This window comes from Megascapheus bottae, chromosome 12 (assembly GCF_031878675.1).
Source record: "Megascapheus bottae isolate mThoBot1 chromosome 12, mThoBot2.hap1, whole genome shotgun sequence".
In the NCBI taxonomy this organism is placed as follows: domain Eukaryota; kingdom Metazoa; phylum Chordata; class Mammalia; order Rodentia; family Geomyidae; genus Megascapheus; species Megascapheus bottae.
This window is the reverse complement of record NC_143520.1, coordinates 42,546,013-42,570,649: the sequence shown is the minus strand read 5'-3', so window position 1 is coordinate 42,570,649 and position 24,637 is coordinate 42,546,013. Positions and strand designations below refer to the sequence as shown.

Below are 24,637 nucleotides of genomic sequence, written 5' to 3'. Positions count from 1 at the left end.
AGGGTTGAGAGGTGAGAGTAGGTACTTGAACACCCTCCTAGGTCTATGAATAAAGATAACTCGGAAGGAATAGCAAGGAGGAAGAAAAATGGGGAAAGCTACTTTTTTTTGCCAGTCTTGGGCCTTGAACTCAGGGCCTGGGCACTATCCTTGGGCTTTCTCAAAGCTAGAGCTCTACTACTTGAGCCATAGCACCACTTCTGGCTTTTTTTCTATGTGTGTGGTACCTAGGAATCGAACCTGGGTCTTTGTGCATGAGTGCACGCACCCTACCACTAGGCTAAACTCCTGGCCCAAAAGTTACCTTTAGAGAAATATGCAAAGCTATATACTAATGATAATCTGTTTTTCCTAAAAATCAATATTGTTGCTCATATAATATCAAGTTAATGACCTTTTCATTAAAACCAAACAGAAGGTCATGGTAAAATAGTCCTTTCTTGTCCCCTTACAGATGAGAAACAAATCCATTCGGTCATTTCTAACTGTGGGTGTTACTTCAGCCTCACTGCACACATTTATTCAACAGGATCATTTATACTGTTGCCTGTCAGAGGGTTTCTTTCATCTTAGTAGGCAATATTTGTAGTCTTTATTCCTCTGAATCAGTCTACAAGATGCCTTTTGCTTGAGGCAAATACATAGATCTCATCGGATTCCTAGCCACCATATCAAATCAGTAAGATCTAAACAAGGGTGTGTTAGCTACATGTTCTGGGGTTAAATCTCTCTGGATGACCCTCAAATCCTATTAGTATTGGAGCTTTAAGTACTTCATAACCTTTCTTGGAAAGCATAAATGTGATTAAACCAGAAACACAATTTTCAAACTATCTGTAGGTCAACTTAAATATTATTAGTCAACTTAGTTCCCTATGACTGCAAAGGATCCATATTTAAAGTAGGAATATTTTCCTAGTCGAGTAACAGGATAATTTTAAAGTTCAATAGGTTAATAAAGTGACTCTACATATGTTTAGTTTATTTGATAAACTATGAACTATATCTAAAATTTTCATCATTTGTATATTTTAGGACCACAAACCTTAAAGGCAGGCCAAAGTCAACATGTCCAACAATGTCTCCTGATACGTCCTCACCTCACCAATTCTGTCTGACTTAAGATTCAGATCAAAAGCCACCTCCTCTTAGAAGCCACCTTTGAGTTTCAGACAGTACATTAAATATATAGATTCCTTTCACTCAACCCAGGTTTAATAGTCTTGATAATTATATGTAATAGTCTTGCTAAATAGATAATTTTTTTTTCTTGGAGATAATTTCATTCCAACATTTTAAGTCTATAATACATACTTACTAGGCTAAACAAAACCTAAACATATGGTCTCTGATGATTAGCATGGTTTGATAGAGAAAGAAGGCAGGCAGTTTTGATCATAGAAAATTATGGCTCTATAGTTAATGTAGATTTTCAGGGACATTTTTTGGTGTTTTATTGTCCCCCAAAGACATTGCAAATATTAGATACTTAAGACCTCATACATTCAGACCACATACAAACCATCCAAATAAACTATCATGTTGATTGACTCTAAGATCCAAGGGCAGAGATGGATCTGGATGCTCCTTTGGTTCAAGCAATCCCTAGCTTTTTCCACTGTGGAACAAACGTTGCTTAGGAGACTGTGGTGCAGCCTCACCAGGGCATAAGTGTCATGAGCTGAGGCTTGATGAGCCTGATGCTTCTGTAGTGCAGGAGCAGCAGTCACAATAAGCATCCCTTAGTGTGCAGCTTGGCTCTCCCTACCCCTGTTCAGGGATGACATAACCACTGAAGCATGTGCCAATACCCTGTTGCCAGTGCCCTGATTTATTCTCCTTTGTACTGGGCAGAGGGCATGGCTGAGAGGCCAGACTCTTATCTTGGCAGGGGTCTGGGACTGTCTGCATCTCTGAAACAACCCCTGGTGGGTAATTGGGGAATGACATTGATGGGTTTGCAGGGGGGTTCCAGGGCTTGCACTTTCCTGAGAACATCACTATGATTTAGAAATTCAGCCCATGGGTTAAGAGGAGGAAAGATAATGCAAAGCCCACTAGCCTGGTCTCCTTTGACCTCAGAGGAGGGAGCCAGGGATGCAGAACCGGGGACCATGTGCTATTATTGAGTTGGCATAGCATGATGTTTTGCTCTCAGAGCTTTTATTGCTATTACAGAGCACTGAACTCCTTCTTTGTTTGCTATACATTCCAACCCCTAGAGATAGCCTCTTTTTCTCTTGAAAGGATTTAAACAAATCATAGTGCTTATTTTATTCAGTGTCCACCATTAAGAATTCATGCAGAGTAATTTTACTTGTTGCCAATTAAGATCTCCCAGGGGAGGTCTATGATTACAGCAAAGGCAACCTGTTTAATACTTGGCATCTCCTTCGTCTACATAAATTAACCCCATGAGGGGACAGGCATGCTAATTCTGGAGAAGCCTGGCTAATATGATCTTTGCAGCCAGGATAGCTACATAGAAGGTAAATTTTGTAGATTCAGGGCCTGATGATACTTGCTGTATCTGATTTTGTTTCTTGTTTGTAATTTACATCTACAAGGCAATTTCAAGATAGCATAGTCACAAAGAATTTTTCCCTGCTCTGGGATATGACAGCATGTGCTATCCCAGCTGGCAATTTTAACATTATTCTGTTACACACACATACATACACACATACACGAATTTGGCATTCTTATTTTGCATGTATGAAATAATTCTTAAGGAACTTTAGAGGTATAAATGCCAGTAACATCTATCCTAAAATACATGAATACATCAGGACTATAGATAACAAGAATGAACATTTGGAGTGTGGCTTGATGTTCATTGTATGGAGAAAAGCAACATTTTAAAGCATAATGACAATGGAGGCAGAATGCTTCCCCACTTTCTTTCCTTTAGGAAAAAGATTCACATGCAAGCTTGTAGACAAAGGGGAAATGTATCTCGAATTTTTGATATGCTACAATGTTTTCATTGTCTTATGGGGTCTTATTCCAACCAGGGACCTTAACTATTTGTCAATTAAGTGTTTTCTTCCTCCTGGTGCCACAGAAAGCCATTTGTTTCCCTTAGGAAGCAGGAGTTAAGTGTTTTACTAGAGCAAACAGAATGCAATCAATAGTTTATAGGTTCTTGGAATCTGATATTGAGGATTGAGCTGTCCCTCAGGAAAATGGTGAAAGACTAAGGACTAGCTTTTCTACTGTGTGTTTCCCGCTGCCAATAATTTACTTTGTTTATTCTGCTAGGTACTTTTTCAGCGATTCATCCAGCCCAGTACCAGAGGAAGGTTGAAGAGGGAATGAGTTGCATGTCAGAGATATTCTCTATCTCATTTTCAAATGCATAGATTACTTTCTCCAAGATATGCCCAAGATTAATAACAGTGGATGTCCCCAAAAACATAGAATGTGGGGATTTTTAAGTCAAAATTACATTTTATTTTAGTTTTGCGAGTCATGGGGCTTGAACTTTGGGACTGAGTGTTGTCCCGGAGCTCTTCAGCTCAAGGCTACCTCCCTACCCCTTGAGCCACAGCCCTACTCCTTCTTTCCTAGCAATTACTTGGAGATAAAAGTCTCCAGTCCTTCAGTACTTTGAACCAGGTTCCTCAGATCTCAGCCTCCTGAGTAGCTAGGATTACAGGTGTGAGCTACCATGTCTGGCTCAAAATTGCATTTTATAACATGAACGATCCATCAGTGCCTGCCACAGCTGGTATTCTTAATCATGAAGTTTTAAATTGAATAAACTTTTTTTCATATATTTTTATTGTAATTAATAGAAGGGTTACATTATATTCACCAGATAGAAGGTGCATTAATTCACATACATTGATATCCTTTTCATGTCTTGGTCCACATTTCCCTCCCCCCACCCCCGCCCCTCATCTTGTTTTCCTCCCTTCCCTATCCTACTTCAAATAACCAAATATGCATATATACAATGTATCAGATAACAAGGTGAAATACTGTAACAATATGAGATAACCAAGGGACAGCAAAAGAAATGAGAGATAACATAGTACATTAAAGACAACAATCACTCATTATATAGCTTTTGTTGAACTGAATAAACTTTTTAAGTGATTTTTTTGTTGTTGTTGCTGTGATTGGTAAGGCATTTTGTTGTGTTTCCAGAAAATTCAAGAAGTCATTTGTGTTGTTTTGAGGACTTGTTACACTTCTAATCATGTAATAAAGTGATCTAAAAAATTACATTTTATATCCTTCATTTTCATATTTTCAGTGTATATTACAAGTCTTAACAACTTTAAGAAGTGTGCAGTTGAAAATGTTTAAAGCCAGGTTTTGTTTAGTATTTTTCCAACTAGTCTGGCCACAGCATATTTTCTTAAAATATCTGTAACGATCTAGGATATTAATGTTTCTTGAAACATACTTAGGGAAATGCTTACGTAGATGACCTATTTAGAACACTGATTTTCTACAGGAAGAGATAATTTGCCCTCTGGTGAAAACTTGGAAAATTTTCAGAATCATTTTTGATTGTCACTGCTGGTGATATCACTGATAGGCAGTAAGTAAAAGCTAGAGAAGATCCCAAACATCTTGCAATTGACAAAACAACCACATTTCTCTAACAACAACACCACTACCAACAACAACATAGCTAGTTTCAAATGTCAATGGTGACTTTGGTGAGGAACCGTACAAAGTCTGGATATGGCTTGGGATGGATCTTGGGTGATCAAGAATACGTGGAGGCAGATGGCATTCTACATTCATCAGATGGTCATATGTTTGGGGGCATGCAGATTCTCTTAAGTCTTTATTAATTTTTATGTATTGGGTATCACTACCTCCAATGAAATGAATATTCTAATATCTGGTTGTTACTGAAGAAAACTGTTGGAACATTTGTTATATGTTTCTACTAATATTTCCTTTGAGGTTTTCCATTCTTCATATATTATGGAGTATCATTGAACAATATTTAGGTTTTATAAAAACACATATCAGTCTCTGTTCTATAGCGAAAAGACCTTTTCTGCACATCAATTTCCATGTAATCCCAGTGCTTAGCCTTTTTTAAAGCCAGCCATATTAATACTTTCTTTTACATATAAGGAAACAGTCTGAGATATACTTCTCTAGCTACTTTCGTCAAAGCCCTCCATAACTTCTAGTCCAGTCCTCTTTCTATTATTACTATGGTATGACTCTACTACTATTTTCACATATATAATTTCACATGTGAAATAAGACAATATATTAAATGCCTTAATATCATTATTTTTATTTGTGCTTTAATACAGTTTGTGTTTCTTCTTTTATTTTTTTTTCCAGTTTTGGGGCTGGAACTCTGGGCCTGGGCACTATCCCTGAGCTCTTCAGTTCAAGGCTACCACTCCACCCTTTGAGTCACAGGGTCACTTCCAATTTTTAGTGGTTAACTAAAGATAAGAATCTCATGGACCTTAGTTCCTGGGCTGGTTTTGAACCTTAATCCTCAGATCTCAGGCTCCTGAGTAGCTAGGATTATAGGTGTGAGCCACCAAGCCCAGCCAGTTTGTGTTTATTCTTAAACTCTCTCTTTTTTTTTTTTTTACCAGTCCTGGGCTTAAGCTCAGGGCCTGAGCACTGTCCTTGGATTTTTCTCAAGGCTAGAGCTCTACCACTTGAGCCTCAGCACCACTTCCGGCTTTTTCTAAGTATGTGGTTCTGAGGAATTGAACCTGGGTCTTCGTGCATGCTAGGCAAGCACTCTACCACTAGGCCAAACTCCCAGCCCCTATTCTTAAACTCTTAATTTGAGGGTGCAAATGGATAAAGATTTGTTTTAAATGTCAGGAAAAAGACATTTTTTAATCATTTGTTTGTCATTGTCAGTCACAGATACATTTTAGGAAAATCAGAAATAATACTAGACAATATAAAAATTACCTAGCACAAAAATTATTAGTGAAAATTTTTCATATTGGAACAAGTGAAAATTGTATTTCAAAACTATTATATATGTATTTTCTAATTCTATCAGGGAGATACACAGTAAATTGAACCTTAAGTGTAAGTCTGAGCTAGCATAGTGTTAGTTCTATATTCTGACTCCATCAATTTCTTAAAACAAATTCACAGAAGTTTATCTCTTTAAAAAGCATTTGCTGATATCAAAGAAAGTAGAACTAAATTACTGCACATTGCTGGACAGCTGTATTTGAACTCCATAAATTCCTTTGCAATTTGAAATCTCAGATATAGATGATAGGTCTATTTTAGTAGAATACTAAACAGTGTGCCCAAAATAACCAGTTATCTTGAGTGAGATTACGATATATTTTTATGTCAACACAGATGGTTATGCTATAAGAAACAACTAAAATCTAAAGACTAGTAACTTCTTCTGTGGTAATAAGGAGACTTGTCAAAATGCCTCTACCCATTGTCAGAATTCTTCTACTCATTCCTCTACTGTGTGTTTGACTCATCATTCACTAAGTGGCAAGAAACCTAACGTCTACCACACTTTTTCTCAATCATAAATGTTGATGTCCATAAAAATAAAGACCAAATTTACTGGAAGAACAAAATATAATCAAAATGTGTCTGCTGAGTTGTAAGTTAGCGAAAAATGTAAGTTCACCAGTTCATACTAGCAGCAATGATAAATAGCGCACTCCATGATAATTGCAGGAACCACAAATCAAAAGCATGGTAAATTCAGAAGAGTCCATACCAATATATGAGAACATTTGTTTAACTTCAGGCAATCTAGTTGCACCTCTGCACACAACACATTACTCCTGTGATCCTCCATATATCATAGGCTCTTCTCCAACTTGTGAATAAAGCATTTACAAAATGGAGGAATCCAAAGGCATAACTCCTCTGAACAACTGAAGTATTGTTTCTTAAAACAGTACCAGTAAGGTGACAAAGAAAGATCCAACTTTAGTTTTCTGCAGGTGCTTAACCAGCAAAACCTAGATACATAAGGCCGTATAGTATGACGCTAAATGAAAACACCTCTAGGATATAGAAACAAAAGCCATATAATGAGTGATTGTTATCCTTAATGTACTATGTTATCTCTCATCTCCTTTGCTGTCCCTTGGTTATCTCATATTGTTAGAGTGTCTCACTTTGTTATCTGATATATTGGATATATTTGTATTTGGTTATTTGAAATTGTATAGGGAAGGGGGGAAAACAACATGGGGGGTGGAGGGGGAGGGTAATGGGTACCAAGACATGTGAAAGGGTATCAATGTATGTGAATTAATGCACCTTCTGTCTGGCAAATATCATGTAACCCTTTTATTAATTACAATAAAAATATCAAAAAATATGGAAAAAAACAGTACCAGTAAATGTAAACACATTTATTTTGGAGCAGGCAAAGAAAGAAGCACTGGAATGGAGGGAGAAAAGGTGAACAAAAGCAGTAACTGTGTTCGCTGTATATCATGTAAAATGAGCTATGTAATATGTGGGTAGTGATGGGAGGGGGAAAATGGGAGAGAATGATGGAAGAATGAGCAAGAATCATTGTATTCATAACCTCATCTATGGAACTGTAAATCCCTTATTACAACTACTTAATAATAACAACTACTTAATAATAACAATGAGAATGAAAAAACCTTAATGATAACCAGGAAATATTTCCACACTGCCCACTGCTGTTCACATAATCTTCACCAAAAACAGTGGCTACAATTGTAGCTATGATAGTGAAATAAAGATCATATGGTCTGTCCCTTTAAGGAAGTCAAGTTAGAATCTGTTTGTAAAATGTAATCAACTGCAATTTTATGATTCATCATATTGTATATAATCTGCCATTATTGGTTTTCAGTTTCTTTTCAATCCTATCCATTTCCATATCCTCACTGATAGTAATTCTGACTATTCAAATGCCATTATTTTGTTCTTTTATTATTCAAATAGAGCTTTTTTTATTAGATCCTGAAACCACATATAAGGGTTTGCTTCTCCACCAATAATAATTCCATTTCTGAAGGAAAGTAGAAGTGATTGCACACAAAATTCTGAGCTCTCCCTTACTTTGTTAGGGTAAGTTCCTGCCTGAAATAGGATCTTAATTTAATCATATCTGAGAAGACCAAAAAGCTTTTATTAGCTACCTCAAGAAAGCAGAGAAAATAGCCTTTTCCTTGCAGGTTTCTGCTGGCTCAAAGAGCTCATAAAACCAATACTCCTCCACAATGACATGCTTCAGATATACCTTACTTACTGGCGAAATTAAACCCTAGACTTCTTTCATCAGACATCCATCACTTTTGATACAGTTTTCTCTTGAAAGTTGGGGTAAATAAAACATTCTATACAAGGAGTTGAAATATAATTTAACATAGTAGTTTTTAAAACTATGGAAAGTTATAACTAAAAGTACATCACCACAAGCATAATACATTTTCTTAAAAAACACTAGCTCACAAAAGAAACCTATCAAAATCAGATTTTGCTTTTAAGATATCATGCACATATTGTGCCAGGCAATATAAAAATAGCCTGTGTGTGTGAGAGAGAAAGATTTTGTGCGCTGTGGTAAATATACTTAAAATAGAATATCATTCTTGTTATTTTCTACTAGTCATTTCCTATGTGTAGAAAACAGAGTGTGTTTTGATATAGTGACCAGAGATCTATTTTCTAGTATGAAAATTATAAGTAAAATGAATTAAATCGATCACACCTTACCAAAGAACTTCAGCCACTGAGAGTATATGAATCTCCATCATTTTACAACGATTTATGAAGATAGAGCAACCAATACTGAGTTGGATATTGATGGATTTGTAAGAGCTTTGACACGCAAGCCATATGGACAGTGAATATTTGCCTTCCCTTCCATCTCTGTACAAGGAGAGCACTACCAACCAAGACATTCCAACTAACAAACTTAAGGAGCTTTCTGACTTTTGACTACACAATGTAATCATAGGAAATAATTCCACATAATGTGACAACAATAAAAGTAGTAGAATATTAATTTCAAAATAAGAAACAGAAATTCAGTAGTAAATTTGAGCTCAAAAATGGTGCAAATAATCAATACAACCATACAGACCCTGCAAAGCTAATGATCTCATCATCACTTTAGAAAAACTTTTTGCAGGCCGGGAGTTTGGCCTAGTGGTTAAAGTGCTTGCCTAGCATGCACGAAGACCCGGGTTCGATTCCTTGGTACCACATATATAGAAAAACCCGGAAGTGGTATTGAAGCTCAAGTGGTAGAAGCTTTGAGAAAGTCCAAGGACAGTGCTCAGGCCTTGAGCTCAAGCCCAGGAAACTGGCGAAACAGAAAAACTTTTTGGCCAGTCATGGGTCTTGAACTCAGGGCCTGGACACTGTCCTTGAGCTTTCTCACAGCTAGTGTTCTACCATTTGAAGCACACCACCACTTCTAAATTTTTCTGGTCATGTGGTTCCAAGGAATTAAACTCAGTCCTTCATGCATGCTAAGCAAGCACTGTGCTATTAATCCATACTCCTGGCTCCACAACCACTTTCTTTCAAACAGGCTCCAGGGGAGCGACTTTGGAATTTGACTTCTATGTAACTAATTTGTATTTCCAGTGTGCTTGTACAAATATACTCAGATATCTTTCCCTAGCTAAATCCAGAATACAATACTGAAAAGGAAAAATTAGATATGGGAAAACTATATACTAGCATTCCTAAGACCTTTCTCTTAATCACAAATAAGAAGTAGACTTCTAAAGGGTAACAGAAATGTGCTGAATCTAATTAGAATTAAATTTAATCTTTAAGCAGGTAAGGGCCATAGAATTAGTCTTTTAATTTCTTTCACATTGTTAAGTCTGTCCAGGTGGCCCTGAGCACAATTCTTTAATTCTTTGACCTTGACAAGTTTCAGACTTTTTACCTTCCTAAAATAAGGAGGATCTTCCTCTGGGCAAATCCTAGTCTCAAGGGCAACCTCTGGCACTGTTTCTTTACTTTAATGAAAGGAATGGCATTCTGCAAGGACACTCTGGTTCCTGCTGGCACTAAGTAAGAGATATCTCTTTCCAACTCCCTGATCCATGACCAGGATTACAACAACATAAACTGCTGAGCACCCAAAGAACTGGCAGGAATTTCACTCACCGCCATAGACTTCTGTGTTGTTCCTCGAGCTGAGTTAGTAGATGCTCAATGTACTTATTGGAGTCCATGTATTCCTGCACATAGAGAATTAGAGAAACAAAACTTCATTACAACAGTCACCAGATTTAAGACTATATCTATTTCTATAACAAGGGATATTTTTGGCAAGATAATACCTAATTTCCTCCTGGTACTAGGAATCTCTGTGTATAGATTTACAAGCATAATCATTTGAGGGTAAGTACTGTTTTTTCCATATAATGTGATTTTTCTTTATTAACAAATCACCACAAAGAACTAGAGATTTACTGAGTTAGTACAAAAATCATCTTGGGGCCAGAAGTTTGGCCTAGTGGTAGAGCACTTGTCTAGCATGCATGAAGTCCCTGGTCTGATTCCTCAGTACCACATACATAAAAAAGTATGGAAGTGGTGCTGTGGCTCAAGTAGTAGAGCTCTAGCCTTGAGAAAGCCCAAGGACAGTGCATAGGCCCTGCGATCAAGCCACAGAACTGGCAAAAAGAAAAGGAAAAAAAATCACTTTATTTGTAGAAAGCTTACATTTCATAGTGATTTACACTACAGTCACATGTTCTACCACATAAAGGTAAATGGGACAATATTGATGCTCACTGAAGAATAAAGTAAATGATACATATCTTGATTTTATTAGTCAAGGCATTTTCAGGTTAAATATTTTCAAACAACATAAGAATTCTTTATACATGCATTGCATTTACTGGATATTTGTGAACACTGGAGTAGATCCACTTTCCTTCCTATTGATATATAAACAAGAAAACAGTGTTGCTCTTTTGCTAGTATTAGAACATAAATCTTTGGCTTGTAAGAGCACAGCAAAGATAATATGTATCCTGTTTGATACAAATGTACAGGTGAATTTATATAAATCCTATCATATTTTATTTAAAACACACAAGTAAATGCATCAGCCATCTAAGCTGGTGATGTCTAAAGATAAAGATTCATAGACAATACAGGTTCAATTGTAAATATAATATGCAAAACCTTTCAGAACACTATTTCATTCTGAATCTGTTCTTGCTTTCCCCTCAGTTTGAAGATCTAGCCTACAGGCTCTCTGGCTGTATATTTCAGTTGCCTGAGATGGAGCAGTTCACAATAACCTCAACAGTGAGGCTCCTAAGAAACCTATGGTTTCATTTCTATGGATTAGAAATAAACTAGCAGCTTTGATCAATATTTACATTTTTCTTTCCAAAATAGAGGAATATTCAGTATAAGTGGGCAGCTAGGGGTAGGTCAGACACAACAAAAAGGCCCAATCCTGAGCTGCTATTTCTAGACTTGGACATGTAATCTTTTTTTCTGTTCTTTTTTCATATATTTTTATTGTAATTAATAGAAGGGTTACATTATATTCACCAGATAGAAGGTACATTACTTCACATATATTGATACCCTTTGTCATTGGACATGTCATCTTGAAGTAGTTTTTCCACTTTTGCAAAAATATATCTGTATAGTATGATAAAACAATTCAGGGAGTAATAAGACCTTGTCTAGTTAAAGTTGTGATTCCAAGACACTACAGATCTATACAACTAGCTGAAGAGTTGACTGTTGAATAAAAATACATTTTTCAGGTGACTACTAAATAGTTTCTTAAATGAGACATGTGGACCTGTTAAACTTGAAGCAGAAATCTCTGCTGTTGCATGAAATTACAATGTACATGGCTACCTTTTCAAGTGTCTTAATTGAAGCTAAGCTATGATCTAGAATGTGCAATGTTACAACAAACATTAATTCGCAAGTATGTTCAACAGAAAAACATATAAAGATACTGTTCCCAGATAGAAACAGCTCTCCAATTTGTTCATTCATTCTTCATCAGACAACTCTTTAATTATATATGATGAACCAAATCCCTTCTAAGTTCTGTAGACATAGTATTGAGAGAGAGAAAGCCACAATTTCAGCCAAAGAATACAAACAAACAAATGGACTGAGTTTAGATCAGGTACATGCTATGAGAAAAAAGATTATCAAAAGATACAAAATGAGATACACAGCTACTTCACATCAAGTTATCTTAAAACGACCAATATTTGAGATCTCAGAAGAAGGGCTAGGGAGGAGGTGGTAAAAAGAGAAAGAAAAAGGCCAAAGCATTGAAGATGAAGGAATCAGCAGGCAATGTCCAAGTTGAAGAACAGAAAATAAAATGGAAGTAAGGGGCTGGAAATGAATATGGAAGTGGAAGAGTTCAAGATGAAGTAAGAAATAGAAGAGTCAAATCTTGCACATACTCTGGAAGCAATTCAAACTAAAACCGTTGAAGTTCCTTCATACAACTTCGTAAAGGTAATAATAAATTCCAACTTTAAAAAAGCCAAAACATTGGTTATTTTTATCAGTTCTGATAAGCCCAAGTTAGAGATCAAAGTCGAAAGGTACAGTGAAAACCGCCAAGCTGTTAAGATTGCATTAACTAGGGCTCTCCTCGACAAATTATTCAAACTCTAAACCTTAACTTTTTCATTTTTATCGGAGAGACAAATGCTATTTAATTTATGGAGGCACAGAAATTCTAGTATTTCAAAATGTCAAAGGTGTAGAGTAAAAGAATAATTCAGAATGGGACATTTTAGAATAACCTAAAAAATACAATATAACATGCACAAAAATGTCCTACAGGATAAGAGAAACAACAATCACCTGCAATCCTAATAGAATATAGGAGGCACACAGTGATTTATAAGAAAGCCATTAGATATTATTGATAAAGGCTTCATGTGCTTAGTGAGGACCATCTAGAAAAACCTGGTCTCTGACACACGTGTAGAAAGTCTTTAATCTGCTGAAATGAACAAAGAGAATTAGATTCAAGAAGGTAACAAAACAAACAGCACAGATAATAAAGTAAAATAAAAATAAAAAAAGATCAGAGCGAGTGAAAATTAGAACAAGATAAACTATAGTAACAGAAGTAAAACCGATTTGTCCTTGTAATTGCAATTTTGATTAAGAGACTGCTCCTGAAATGATACTTTACAGAAAAGTGCACAGTAGACTGGGGTAGCTGAACTAAACTACAACTTCTATTGGAACTTCATGTCTGCTTCTCTGTATCTCATTAAGAAAAAAGTCAAACTACTTAGGCCATACACAAAGAACACAACTATTTCTATGACATTAAGTTAGGATATATAAACTTCAATTTGTAACAATGAAGCTTCCAATAAGCTAGAAAAGAAAACGCAAGGTTTTTTTTTTTATCTTGGTGGCGTCATGGTGTGCAAAAATTACCTTCGAACGATGCCCATTTCCTAAGTCTTCCTTTGTCGTTTCTTACTCAGCAGTTTACTACAGCTTAAAATTGGCTGGTCATGGTCTAGGCCTAGGGCCAGACAGGATGTGAGGCTCTACCACAAAAATAACTAGTACAGAAAAGGACTGAAGGGATGGTTGCAAAACGTAACTCCTGCTTAGCAAGCTTAAGGCCTGTGTTTAAACACAAGAACCTCTAAAGTTAAAATAAATAAATAAAGGAGGTCAAGAGGGAAAATAAACTGGGAGAAAATGAGAGAGGGGTGACACTGTTCAAAAAGAAATTACTCATGGGGCTGGGAGTTTGGCTTGATGATAGAGTGCTTGCCTAGCATGCACAAGGACACAGGCTGCATTCCTTGGTTACCACATATATAGGAAAAACAGAAGTAATGCTATGGCTCGAGAGGTAGAGCTCTAACCTTGAGGCTCAGACCCTGAGTTCAAGCCAAGAGTGGCAAAAAAATGAAAAAAAAAAGTACTCATTACCTAACTTAGGTAATTGTAACCCCTCTGTACATCACCTTTACAATAACAAATGAATAATTACAAAAACAAAGGATAAAGATAATAGATAATTGATGTATGGCCAGAAAAGACAGTTTTGCCTCATTATTATAACTGTTTGGTTATTTAATAACCTTCAGAATACAAACAGAAGGGTAATTCTAAGAAATTTCAGGATTTTTAAGACTTTATTAACATTGAATTTTACATCATATTTCAAATGACATGATTAACAAACAAGAATTCAAGAAGGGAATCTCTATATACAATCACTGGCACTTAGATTTTAGAACATAATTAAAATTAGGCTGAGGGTTTATATGTCACAGATGAATATTAATCTATGTAATAAAACATTATGTCTATAGAGTCATAAAATTTTATGTCTATGTAGTTGTCTTTATATTTCCAATACCATGTCCATAGCATTGGGTCCACAAATATTGAGTCCTCGCTCTTGTGCTATTTGGATCTAATAGACACATATTAAGTCACAGATTTCATGCATTGAGAGGCCTCGTCACAATTTATTCTAGGTAGGGTTACTAGAAAAACAAACCCATTCACTCATATAGAAGTTGAAGAAAAATAATGAATGCAAAACAAGAACCTAAGCAGGTTATCAACCAAGAGTTACAAAATGTTGGTTCTGCACTCCCAGCCATTCCAAATCCCCCTGAAATTAAATATATTTCCAGTCAAGTCTAACAAAGCAACAGAAAGACATTTTCAAGTGCTTATAGATTCAAAAAACATAGCACTTATCTGAAGAAACACTAAAAGACACATATGTGTATGCTAAGGGTATCTTGGCATGGATCAAATATTGAAAGACTGAATGAAAAAGATACATGCCAAGGCTCAGAGTATAGTTCAGTAGATGGTTTGCCTAGCATGTACAAGGCCCTGGGTTTAATACCAGTACTGTAAGAAAAATGTCATATGTGTATATATACATTAATGCACACAATATGCAATCCACTAATATGGAGATCATAACATACAGGGAAAGTTTAAATAAAGACAGCCAAACTATAATAGATTATATATAATACAAATAATTTAGTCTTTAATAAGATTAAAATAATTTAATAAACAAAACATAAAATACAGGTAATTTAATAAATAAAAATAAATGTTTCAGAAAGAATGTATAAAATATTTGTTGGACACAGGGAGAACCAGAAGGAAAATAGATAAAAATATCTCTCCATTAGTAAAATTAAAAAAATATTGCTCTATTTTTGACTTGCTAATAAATGTTTAAACACAAGGAGATGTTTTGCCTACATTTCTACAATTGGAAGAAGTATTTTGCTATGACATGTCATGAAATGAAAGCATCTAGATGTTTCTGTCTAGAAATTAGCCTGTGGAAATTACCAAATGATGTGTAAGATATTATTTGTGGCAACTTGAAAAGCCCTAACTTTCCAAAATTCTAAGTATTTCCAAAATTTTAATGAGGCCTGTTTTATTCACTTGAACAATTATTATAATTCTTTAAAAAATTACAAAAAGACATAAAATAAAATTGGTATTATTTAAGTGAAAAATGGGAAGCAGAACTGCACAATTTCAAGGGGTGTGGGGAGGGAAATGGGGACAAAAACATGAGAAAGGGTAGCAATGTTTGTGAAGTAATGCACCTTCTATCTGGCAAATATAATGTGACCCTTCTATTAATTATGATAAAGAATATATTTAAAAAGAACTGCACAATTCTCTCTTTTGCAATTTAGACAAGATACACAAAAATTTTGAAAAGCAAATAGTATATTGCAGTGTTCTGGATCAATTCAAGTATTTTTCTGTTTATTTTGAAGTAATTTTTTGTTTCTATAGTTTTTAATGTGATATGATCACTGCACTCATTTAAAAATGTGGTATGCTACCTGGAAAGAAATCCAGCAACAAAAACTAAGGCCCACAAAAATTTGACTGTAGTTAAATTTTAGAAAGTTAAATTAAATATATTACAATCAATTATTTTCTTTATATTATTCTAAATCTTAGCTGGAATTTGATGCAATAAACTTTTCTACTTGTTCTTTTTATTACACCAAAAATGATTTCTCCAATTAAGATTAAAAATGAGGAATACCAAGTAATTCCAAATTGCATTTATACAAGATTTTAATTTTTTTCCAAAGGTACAGCATTTTTAAAGAGACATCTGTTCTACAGTTATCATTTATGCAAATTACAATCATTTTAGAGATTTATTTAATCAAGTTTGCCTTTCATGTCTTTAATGCAAGTGTTTTAAGGCAATTAATATAAAGCATTTAAAGTGATTAGAGGTTTATAGATAAACTTAACATTATATATCTGGGTAGCACTTAATGTGAAACTCTTCTTGTTTGAAATAGGTCAGTTTTGAAGGAGGGCCATTATAAATGAATCCTAATAATCTGATGATCCTAGATATCATTTATTTGATATGGAGTTTAAAATATATTAGACCATGAAAGCTTAAAGACTCCAAAACCCCTCCAAACAATCTTCAGAGTATAATCAGCATAATTTATGACAGCAGAGCTTGTGAAATCCTTCCAGCGATTTTGTGACTATTAATGCAGAATTCCCAATCCACTTTTGGGCAAAGAAGCAACAAGGAGAAAGCCAGATGTTCAAAGCAAGAGAAATGTGATTAGATACAGGAATTTGCACAATTAGGAATCAACTAACTACCATTACATGTAATGCTGCCCTCAAAAGAAAAAAAAAATTGTCATCTTAATGAAAAGGTACATCAGCAAAGCAATTGTAAAAACACTAAATGTATCCTCTTGGGTAATTATACAGACAAGGTAATAAATAGAAAGGTGTCTCAATTGCATCTGGCACCTGTGACAACAAATTATTCCAAGGAAACATCTTTGTATGCTAAGAACCACAAACAAATCAATTCAGGAGCCCCAGCTTTAACAGATTAATTCCACCTTCATTATCCTTCCATTTGTCAACTTTAATTCCTTTTCCATTCAAGCAATTGCAAGCTTGCTTCCACCGCACTTTCTTTCCAGTATGCCTTTTCTATTAGAGCCACAGATAGCTTTCCCAAACTGAAATCATACTTGGTCTATATCTTACGACCAGTACCTCTAGTACTTGACATTTTAAGTCATCTTTTCCTCTTGGACTTCTGTGGAAGTATCTCATATTATTCTGAGATCTTGATTTTCTTCATTCCTTCTTCTGGCCCTATAGCAGAAAGTTTGATTCTAGACTCTCACACTTTCTACAAAAAAAAAAAAATCTACCAACTACTATAGCTTTACTTACTATCAGTAATCCAGACAGCCCAACATTTATCTCTCTAATAATCCAAACAGCCAGATATTTATCTCTCTGCTAGATAACCCACTGAAAGTGAACAGTTATATGGATTTTATAAAAGATCATTTGGGATGTGCCATCAACTTCAAAGCATATTTTGCCTTATTTTTATATATTGTGTAAGTAAACACTTTGTAATTATATTAAATTTAATAAAAGTGCAACCCAAAACCTTTTTCTTGAGTAAACTATAAACTATCATTGACATTAAGCAAAAAAGAATCAATGACTGTGTTTCTAAGTAGCTCATATGATTGATTTTTTTAAATGTTGCCAGTCCTGGGGATTGAACTCAGGGCCTGAGCACTGTTCTTGGGCTTTCTCAAGATGAGGGCCCTACCACTTGATTGGCAGCACCACTTTAGGCTTTTTCTGTATATGTGGGAATGAGGCCTGGAACCCAGGGCTTCATGCATCTTAGGCAAGCACTCTACCACTAGGCCACACTCCTGGCCCTCAAATACTATTTTTATAGCAGTTAGATAAGTATGTATTAACCAAATTCATTTAAGTAAAAATAAAACTCCATTTGCTTTATATTTGTCAAGGAATTTTATCGGTGTCTGAGTTTGAAATGAAAATAATTTGGTCTGTCTCTCAGTTCCACAAGTCAGTAACTTGTCATTTGTCAGCATGGCCATGGGTTGTTCATATAAAAAAGTTACAAATAAAATATAAATGATATAATTAGTGGAGTATCCATTCTCACCTCCATTCTTGCCTTGCTGGCAAACATTGTCAGAAAGTTACCTAAGTGGAAAGCCTCCGTGAGATCCCCAGCTAATATGTGAAATAATTTGACCATGGAAAGTTCAAGGACTAATCCAAATGGTAGTATTATATCAACAGACTGCAGGAACTGACTGATGGATCCATACCTCAATGTACTATACTTTCCTACATTTTCTTCCATCCAGATATTGGATCACAAAATGCCATTTCCCTCACTACAATATATCACTGTTTCTGATCCTATTATTACCAATGCCCTTCAAAATCAGAACCATTATGTTCTAATTTTATATCCCATTATTTCCCAAAGCTGTCCTGGGACTCTTATAAGTCAGACTTCTTGCTTTTCCAGAATAGCCTAAGATATATATTCTTCACAGTGCCAGGACCTAGCATGCATGTGCAAAATATAGATGTCAGGGGGTTAAAGATAGCAGTGTTACTTGCTGTTAGAGCCTATGGCATTTTGAAAGACTAGTGCATTGGAACTCAGTTACACTGCTACCTTAGAGGACAGCATTAGTTGCTGCTGTTAAGGGTTCCCAGTTGCTCAGCTGTATCATGTGGAGGGCTAGTTAACCCTAGAAATGTCGGAGCCTGGCCCCAACTTTAGAGTATAATACGCTGGACACAGGATGGAGCCTGAGAGTGTGCATCTTCTAAAAAGCTCCCAAGTTACTTAGATGGTGATCTGTAGACTTTTCTTTACCAATAACTGGCTGATCACATAAGGGACATTTACTCACTAGTCCTATGACTCTCCACTGTCCTCTTGGAGTAAGAGGAATGTAAATATAACTGGATTCAAGCATTCTGCTTACATGTGGGCCTTCTTCTAGGTCTAGAGAGTATGGCCAAGAACAAAGTAGACAGAAATCTCTACTCTCTAGAGGATTACATATTTATGTGAGAGAGAGACAACAAACTAAATAAGTGGAGGTTAGGCTAATGTGGAAACACTAGCTGGGAAAGAAGAAAAGAAAAGGACTGAAGTAGAGGTGGGAGTGATACACTGGTAAAGAAAAGATTCTGTAAACTGACCTTAAGACATTTGAAGGAAATGAGGTAAACCAGCATAGGTAACAACGTTGTGAGGGTTTTTGTAGGCTGAACAAGTATAACGAATCTAGGGATAAAATATGCAGCTAAAAATGTGGAGGTCAGTTGTTTTCACAAACAGGGAAGCAGAAGAAGAGGAGAACCCAATAGCCTCTTGTCTTTATGGCTACTTTTTTCTCAATGAAATAGAGGGCCAGTTGATAAGGGATTGAATTTAGGCTCTGAAAATTATCTCATCTAAATGTTTGAAGGATCCATCTGGCTGCTGTTTTGACTGCAGGAATGAGTGATGCAGATTCAGAGAAACCAGTTTCTTTCAGTTGTGATAAAATCTCATGTTTCTGCCCGGGCTGGCCAGGAACCATAATCATCCAAATCTCAGCCTTATGATAGATGAAATGATAGGCACATTCCACTGTGCTTAGTTGTTGGTTAAGAATTGATCTTATCTGTATGCCCTGGCTGGCCTTGAGCTGTGATCCCCACTTTGTTTCCCAAGTAGCTAGAATTATAGGTTTGACTAACAGGCAGGCAGCTACTGTGATATTTTTTTTTTGACAAAGAAAACTTACAGAAAGTAAACTTACAAAGGGCATTGTTTACATGGTGCTCTGGCCAGTTACAATTGAGATGCTTGCTGAATATGAGGGAGATTGTCAAGGAGAGAAACAGTGTTAAGGAATTTGGGATTCCAGAGAGATGGTGCATGGAACCCTGACACTGAATGAGATTGCTTAAGGAAGGAACCATACTACAGAAAGGAGGATCAAGTACTTGGAGGTTGGGAAGGAAAGCACCAGTAAATAAAGGAAAAGCCAATGAAAGGTAGAAAAGGGCAAACTGTCCTAAGGAAAAGAAGTTGGCAGACATCATCAATGGTCCAGCACAACAGGTCCCCAAATTGACCCAATCTTCCTGGTAATGTTGCTTGGCAATATAGAAATATTAGAAAGGCTGTAGTTCAGGTTCTTAGGCCAAAGAGAAGGCAAGACACATTTAGAATGATGATCATGCTTTAGTCACAACTTCTGAGCCTGAAGACCCGGAAGCAGCCTCAGCATTGTTTTGTTCACAAACTCACATTCTGCCCACCTGAACCAGAAGCCAGTGCATTTATATTCTCCCTCACAAAAATACTACCTGACCATATATGGCCTCAAGATTACCCCAAGAAGGCATATGTGTATATGCTCCCAACATGATATAAGTTTGTTGGACCAGCTGTATCACAGTCCTTGGAAAGTACAGTTCCAAAGTCCTCTTAAAGTTATGGTGAGAAAGTGATTTACTCTATTATCCCTCTCAGGGCCTGTCCAAATAACTTCATGTTGCGAGTGGGAGCTAGAGAAGGAATCAAAGAAATGGTACCAGAAGTAGACTAAACAATTGGGAATAAATCTTTTCAGAAAAAAATTCATATGTTCTTTATTAAAAAGTCTAATTTGTCTGTGAGACTTTGGAGGCATGTGGGAAAATGGCAGTTTCTGGGGCCACCCCAGAAATTCAGGTAACATAAAGCCTAGACATAAGTAAGAGTTCAATGATCCAACTTCATGCAGAACTTGAAGGAAGGCGTTGTTAATTCTCACTGGGGCTTCTTTGAAGTATAATCTTCCAAATTGATGGTTTGGTCATTTCTGAAGGCCTAAGGTAACAAACTCAAGGTGAGTTTCCATAGGCTGTGTCCTGCTGATAGATATGAGGTGCTGCATGTCCACCGGTCTGAGGTCACTTGAGCCTCTGGCCTCCTGTGATATAAACACAGCACCCAGACAGAATATTTGTCAAGGAAGTAGATGGCTCCACTACCACTCCTGCTATATGTGTGAAACCATTTTCTGATGGTTGCAGCAAGAATATTTGGACATTCGGGGCAATAGTATAGAATATCATTTTTTGCAAGACCAAACTAAACATGGAGTGTGTATGTGCACGCCTGTGTGTGTGTGCGTGCACACACACACACACACACACACACACACACCCCACACACACCATGAAATTAGCAGCCTGTTTTTATAAAAATAGTGTAATAAAAAAGGATTAATGATAAGTCCCATAGCCTGCGTGGTAGTATCAAGTGACATTTTGGCTGTAAGTAGGGGTCAAATAAATCCTGTAAAATGCACACGCATATCTTCTTTGTAAAGGCTACCTTGCAATATTTAATCCAATCCCTGTAAGCATTCATCTTCCTGTATCCAGTCTCAATTTCTACAGTTTGTCTCAAATCCTTTATCTCTAAGTTACCTAGTTGGGCCATTTGAGAAAGCCATTAGACCTTTCCTCTCCATTCAGAGGAGGATATGTTGGCGTAGGAGATTTATGACTTGAATTTTGAGTGTACCTCAGCTCAGGAGATAGAGGCCTCAATCCCATATATCCCAGGATCAACTTGAGTTGATAAGGTACCCTCTATCTGTAGCTTACATATAAGTTACAAGAACCAGGACTACTCTCTAGAAATCATTACAGATTATGAGCAGAGTCATTTTGCTAGGGTTGGAGTATGGGACTCCTATCCATTATTCCTTCTGATAGGAATCTGGAGTACCTTAGGTGCTCATTTCCTGTTTCTACCATTAGAATAGCTGTCTTGGTTGAGAAAGACTTGATATGGCCTTCCCTAGATGAGATCAAGATTTGATCAAACATTGCTTGTCTTTCCCTCCATTATCTTCCTGGGAGGCTTTTGAGAGTGAGCTAGAAACTCAAAGAGACATTTGCAAGAATGCTAACAACCTGAGAGAAAGTAGAAGACGACGACTCCGCATATAGTTCAGGCAACATTAAGTTTTCCAGGACTTTCAATGAGAAGTTTCTGTAGATAGTGTTGTCCTTTGCGATTACTAAAAATCTCCCTAGTTAGGACCTTAATTAGGAACTAGTCAGGACCTTAATTAGGGGCTAATCAAGTAGGAACAGTTTGCCGCTTGGACTTAAACCGTTAGTAAGCAGTCACCCTTATTCAAACATGGTCAAGTGGTTCCTATCTATTCAATTGCCCAGGAATAACTATAAGTTCATCATCCGCCCTATCCAAAATGTGAGTTTCTCATTGCTCCTGTGTGACCTAGTTGTGTTATTCTATCAGTTCCAGACAGTCATCCTTAAGACTGCCTTTGCATTAGAAAATTTGGCTGGGTTGAAACAGTCATCCAAAGTATTAGACTATATGTTGCTTAGTGCCTATATGTTGCTATATGCCTATATGTTGCTTAGTGGTGACAGATTAAAAAATCTTTTTAAAGTGATAACTTCCATGTAAAACAAATAACTGGGTCCTGATAGCACATGGCAGTCACCCTAGCGAATCAGGAGGCTGAGATCTGAGGATCATGACTCAAAGCCAGGCCTAGAAGGAAAATCAGAGAGACTCTTATATCCAATGAATCACCAGAAAATTCAAAGTGGCACAGGGGCTCAAAGTGGTAGAGCACCAGCCTTTAGCAAAAGATCTCAGGGAAGCTCCTGGCACTGAGTTAAAGCCCCAAGACTGACCTCTCCTCCCCACTCCCAAGCAAAGGCTAACAAATCATTCTGAAGACAATTAGTTTTAGTTTGAACATGTAAAATACACATAAAAATTTGAGCCTACAAATGAAAATCAGTAATGTTTAGTACTCTTCTTAGACCTTCAATGTTCTCCCCATGTATTATTGAGAAATGTCTGGGTATAATATCTCAGCCATTTTGTGGGGGACCTGAACTCCCCTGACAGCAGTAGTCACCAGCACTTAGTGAACAGAGACAGAAGTCCTTTTAATAGCAGCCCAGGGACTACTCTCCACCTTTGGACTAAAAGAGAGAGCAGCCTTGAGCTTCAGTGGGCTGAGCTTTTAAAGCTAAAGATCACACAGGTGATCATAACCACCTTTGGTGGTCATCATATGAGGTCACCTTATGATGCCGGTCAATGACCACAAGTATAGGAGCACGCAGACAGTTGTAAGCACGTGCAGGTGGTTGAGCAGGTTAAGCAGTTTTACAAAACAAAACCACGAATTTGGCAGGTAAGCCTGCCAGGTTATTATATAGGTAGTCTCCTTAGCCCCACTTTTCTTTGTTTCCCTAGGCTTAGAATTCTTATTCCCTGTTTTCAGCAGGTTTCTGTGACTAATATTTCTATAAAATCTTTCCTAAAGGAAAGTTCTGTGAAAGTTATAAAAGAGCCAACAAGTGCAGCAGTGAAACTCATTAGACACTATGTTGAAAATGAACTACACAGCTTGTGGGTGGGGACAAGAGGGAAAAACTGGGAGAGAGTAAGACATTGTCCAAAAATAAATGTACTTATCACCTGACTTACGGATCTGTAACCCTTCTGTACATTACCCTAATAATAATGAAAATAAAAAAGTTCTGAAAGAAAGCTGTAAAAGAAAATTCTCAAAGAAAGCCCTAGGAGAATTCTAGAAGAAAACCTTGTGGAAATTCTAAGAGAAAATAGTTTAAGAGAAAACTACAATTCTTTCTGAAAGAAATTTCTATGATAATTCTTTAAAATAATGTTATTTTACTGAGTATTAAAATTCAACATGAAGAGAAAGGGTTATGAAGTAGATAAGGTTTGAGCCTGAGTTCTGGGGCCTGGAAAATACTCAAGAAAAAAGGGAATCAAGAAAAGGGGTGTAGTTCAATGAAGAGAGCATGCACTTAGCTTTTTTTTTTTTAAATAAGGACCACTATTCAAGCAAATACAAAGAAAAAGACAGAAAAAAATTCCTGAATTAGACTTGCTTTTCAGTTAAGGTTTCCATTTCAGAGGGCTTTCTCATGTCAGTGGGTAGTCTTATATCCTTCCTCAACCTTCCTATGATAATGCTAACACTTGACCTTTTCTAATATCTTTTTTGAAGAACCTAATTCTAAAAAAGCTACTGAAATCTGTAAGGGTTGCCAAAAGGAGATTCATACCTAGTTTAGGAGGAACAGAGTTTATTAAGGGGGAGAAGGGAGAGAGAAGGGAGAGAGGGGAGAATGGAGAGAGGAGAGGGGGCAGAGGGAGGGGAGAGAGAGGAGGGAAAGAGAAGGAAAAAGAGAGAGGGGGAGAGGGGGAGAGGTAGAGAGGGGAAGAGGAGGAGACCAAACTTCTAACCTGCACCAGTTGGAAGTTCCAAGAGAGAATAAACACAAGACTGAGAGAGATTATATAGGGAATGAAGGAATGGGGGGGGGGGAGGCTGTATGACCACAGCAAAGGCAGAAGTGTCTGAGTCTGAGGAATCTCTCACTGTCAGAAGGAGGCATAACTGGGGCAGTCCAGGAAGTCACCTCAGAGGATGAGGATGAGACCTAAGAGTCTGGGGTCCTTTGCTGACTGAAGGTCAGGTGATTGACAGTCAGGTGATTACTGATTTCAGGTAGGTGATTGCTGGTAAAGCTAATTGCTGTCTTTCATGAAGAGGAAGGGGCTCTTCTCCCCCCCAGACCTAACAAAATCTACTAAAAATAGGTGGTTTTTGAAGTATGATTTCCCACTAGGAAATCATGGGTAGGTCTTGTATAAGCAGCAACATCAGGGCAAAGATAGGTATACCTGGCTGCTACTTTTCATTTCAGATCTTTAAAT

At 36.7% G+C, this 24,637-nt stretch overlaps 1 protein-coding gene across 2 annotated transcripts in view; it reads right to left on the bottom strand.

Annotated features, from left to right (window-relative positions):
* Nckap5 (NCK associated protein 5) overlaps nt 1–24,637 on the bottom strand; it is an 864,637-nt gene that overhangs the window by 601,168 nt on the left and 238,832 nt on the right. For both annotated transcript variants that reach the window (XM_090342913.1, XM_090342914.1), the window contains one exon: nt 10,111–10,184. In XM_090342913.1, the coding sequence (XP_090199039.1) occupies nt 10,111–10,184 (74 nt within the window). The remainder of the gene's footprint in view (nt 1–10,110; nt 10,185–24,637) is intronic.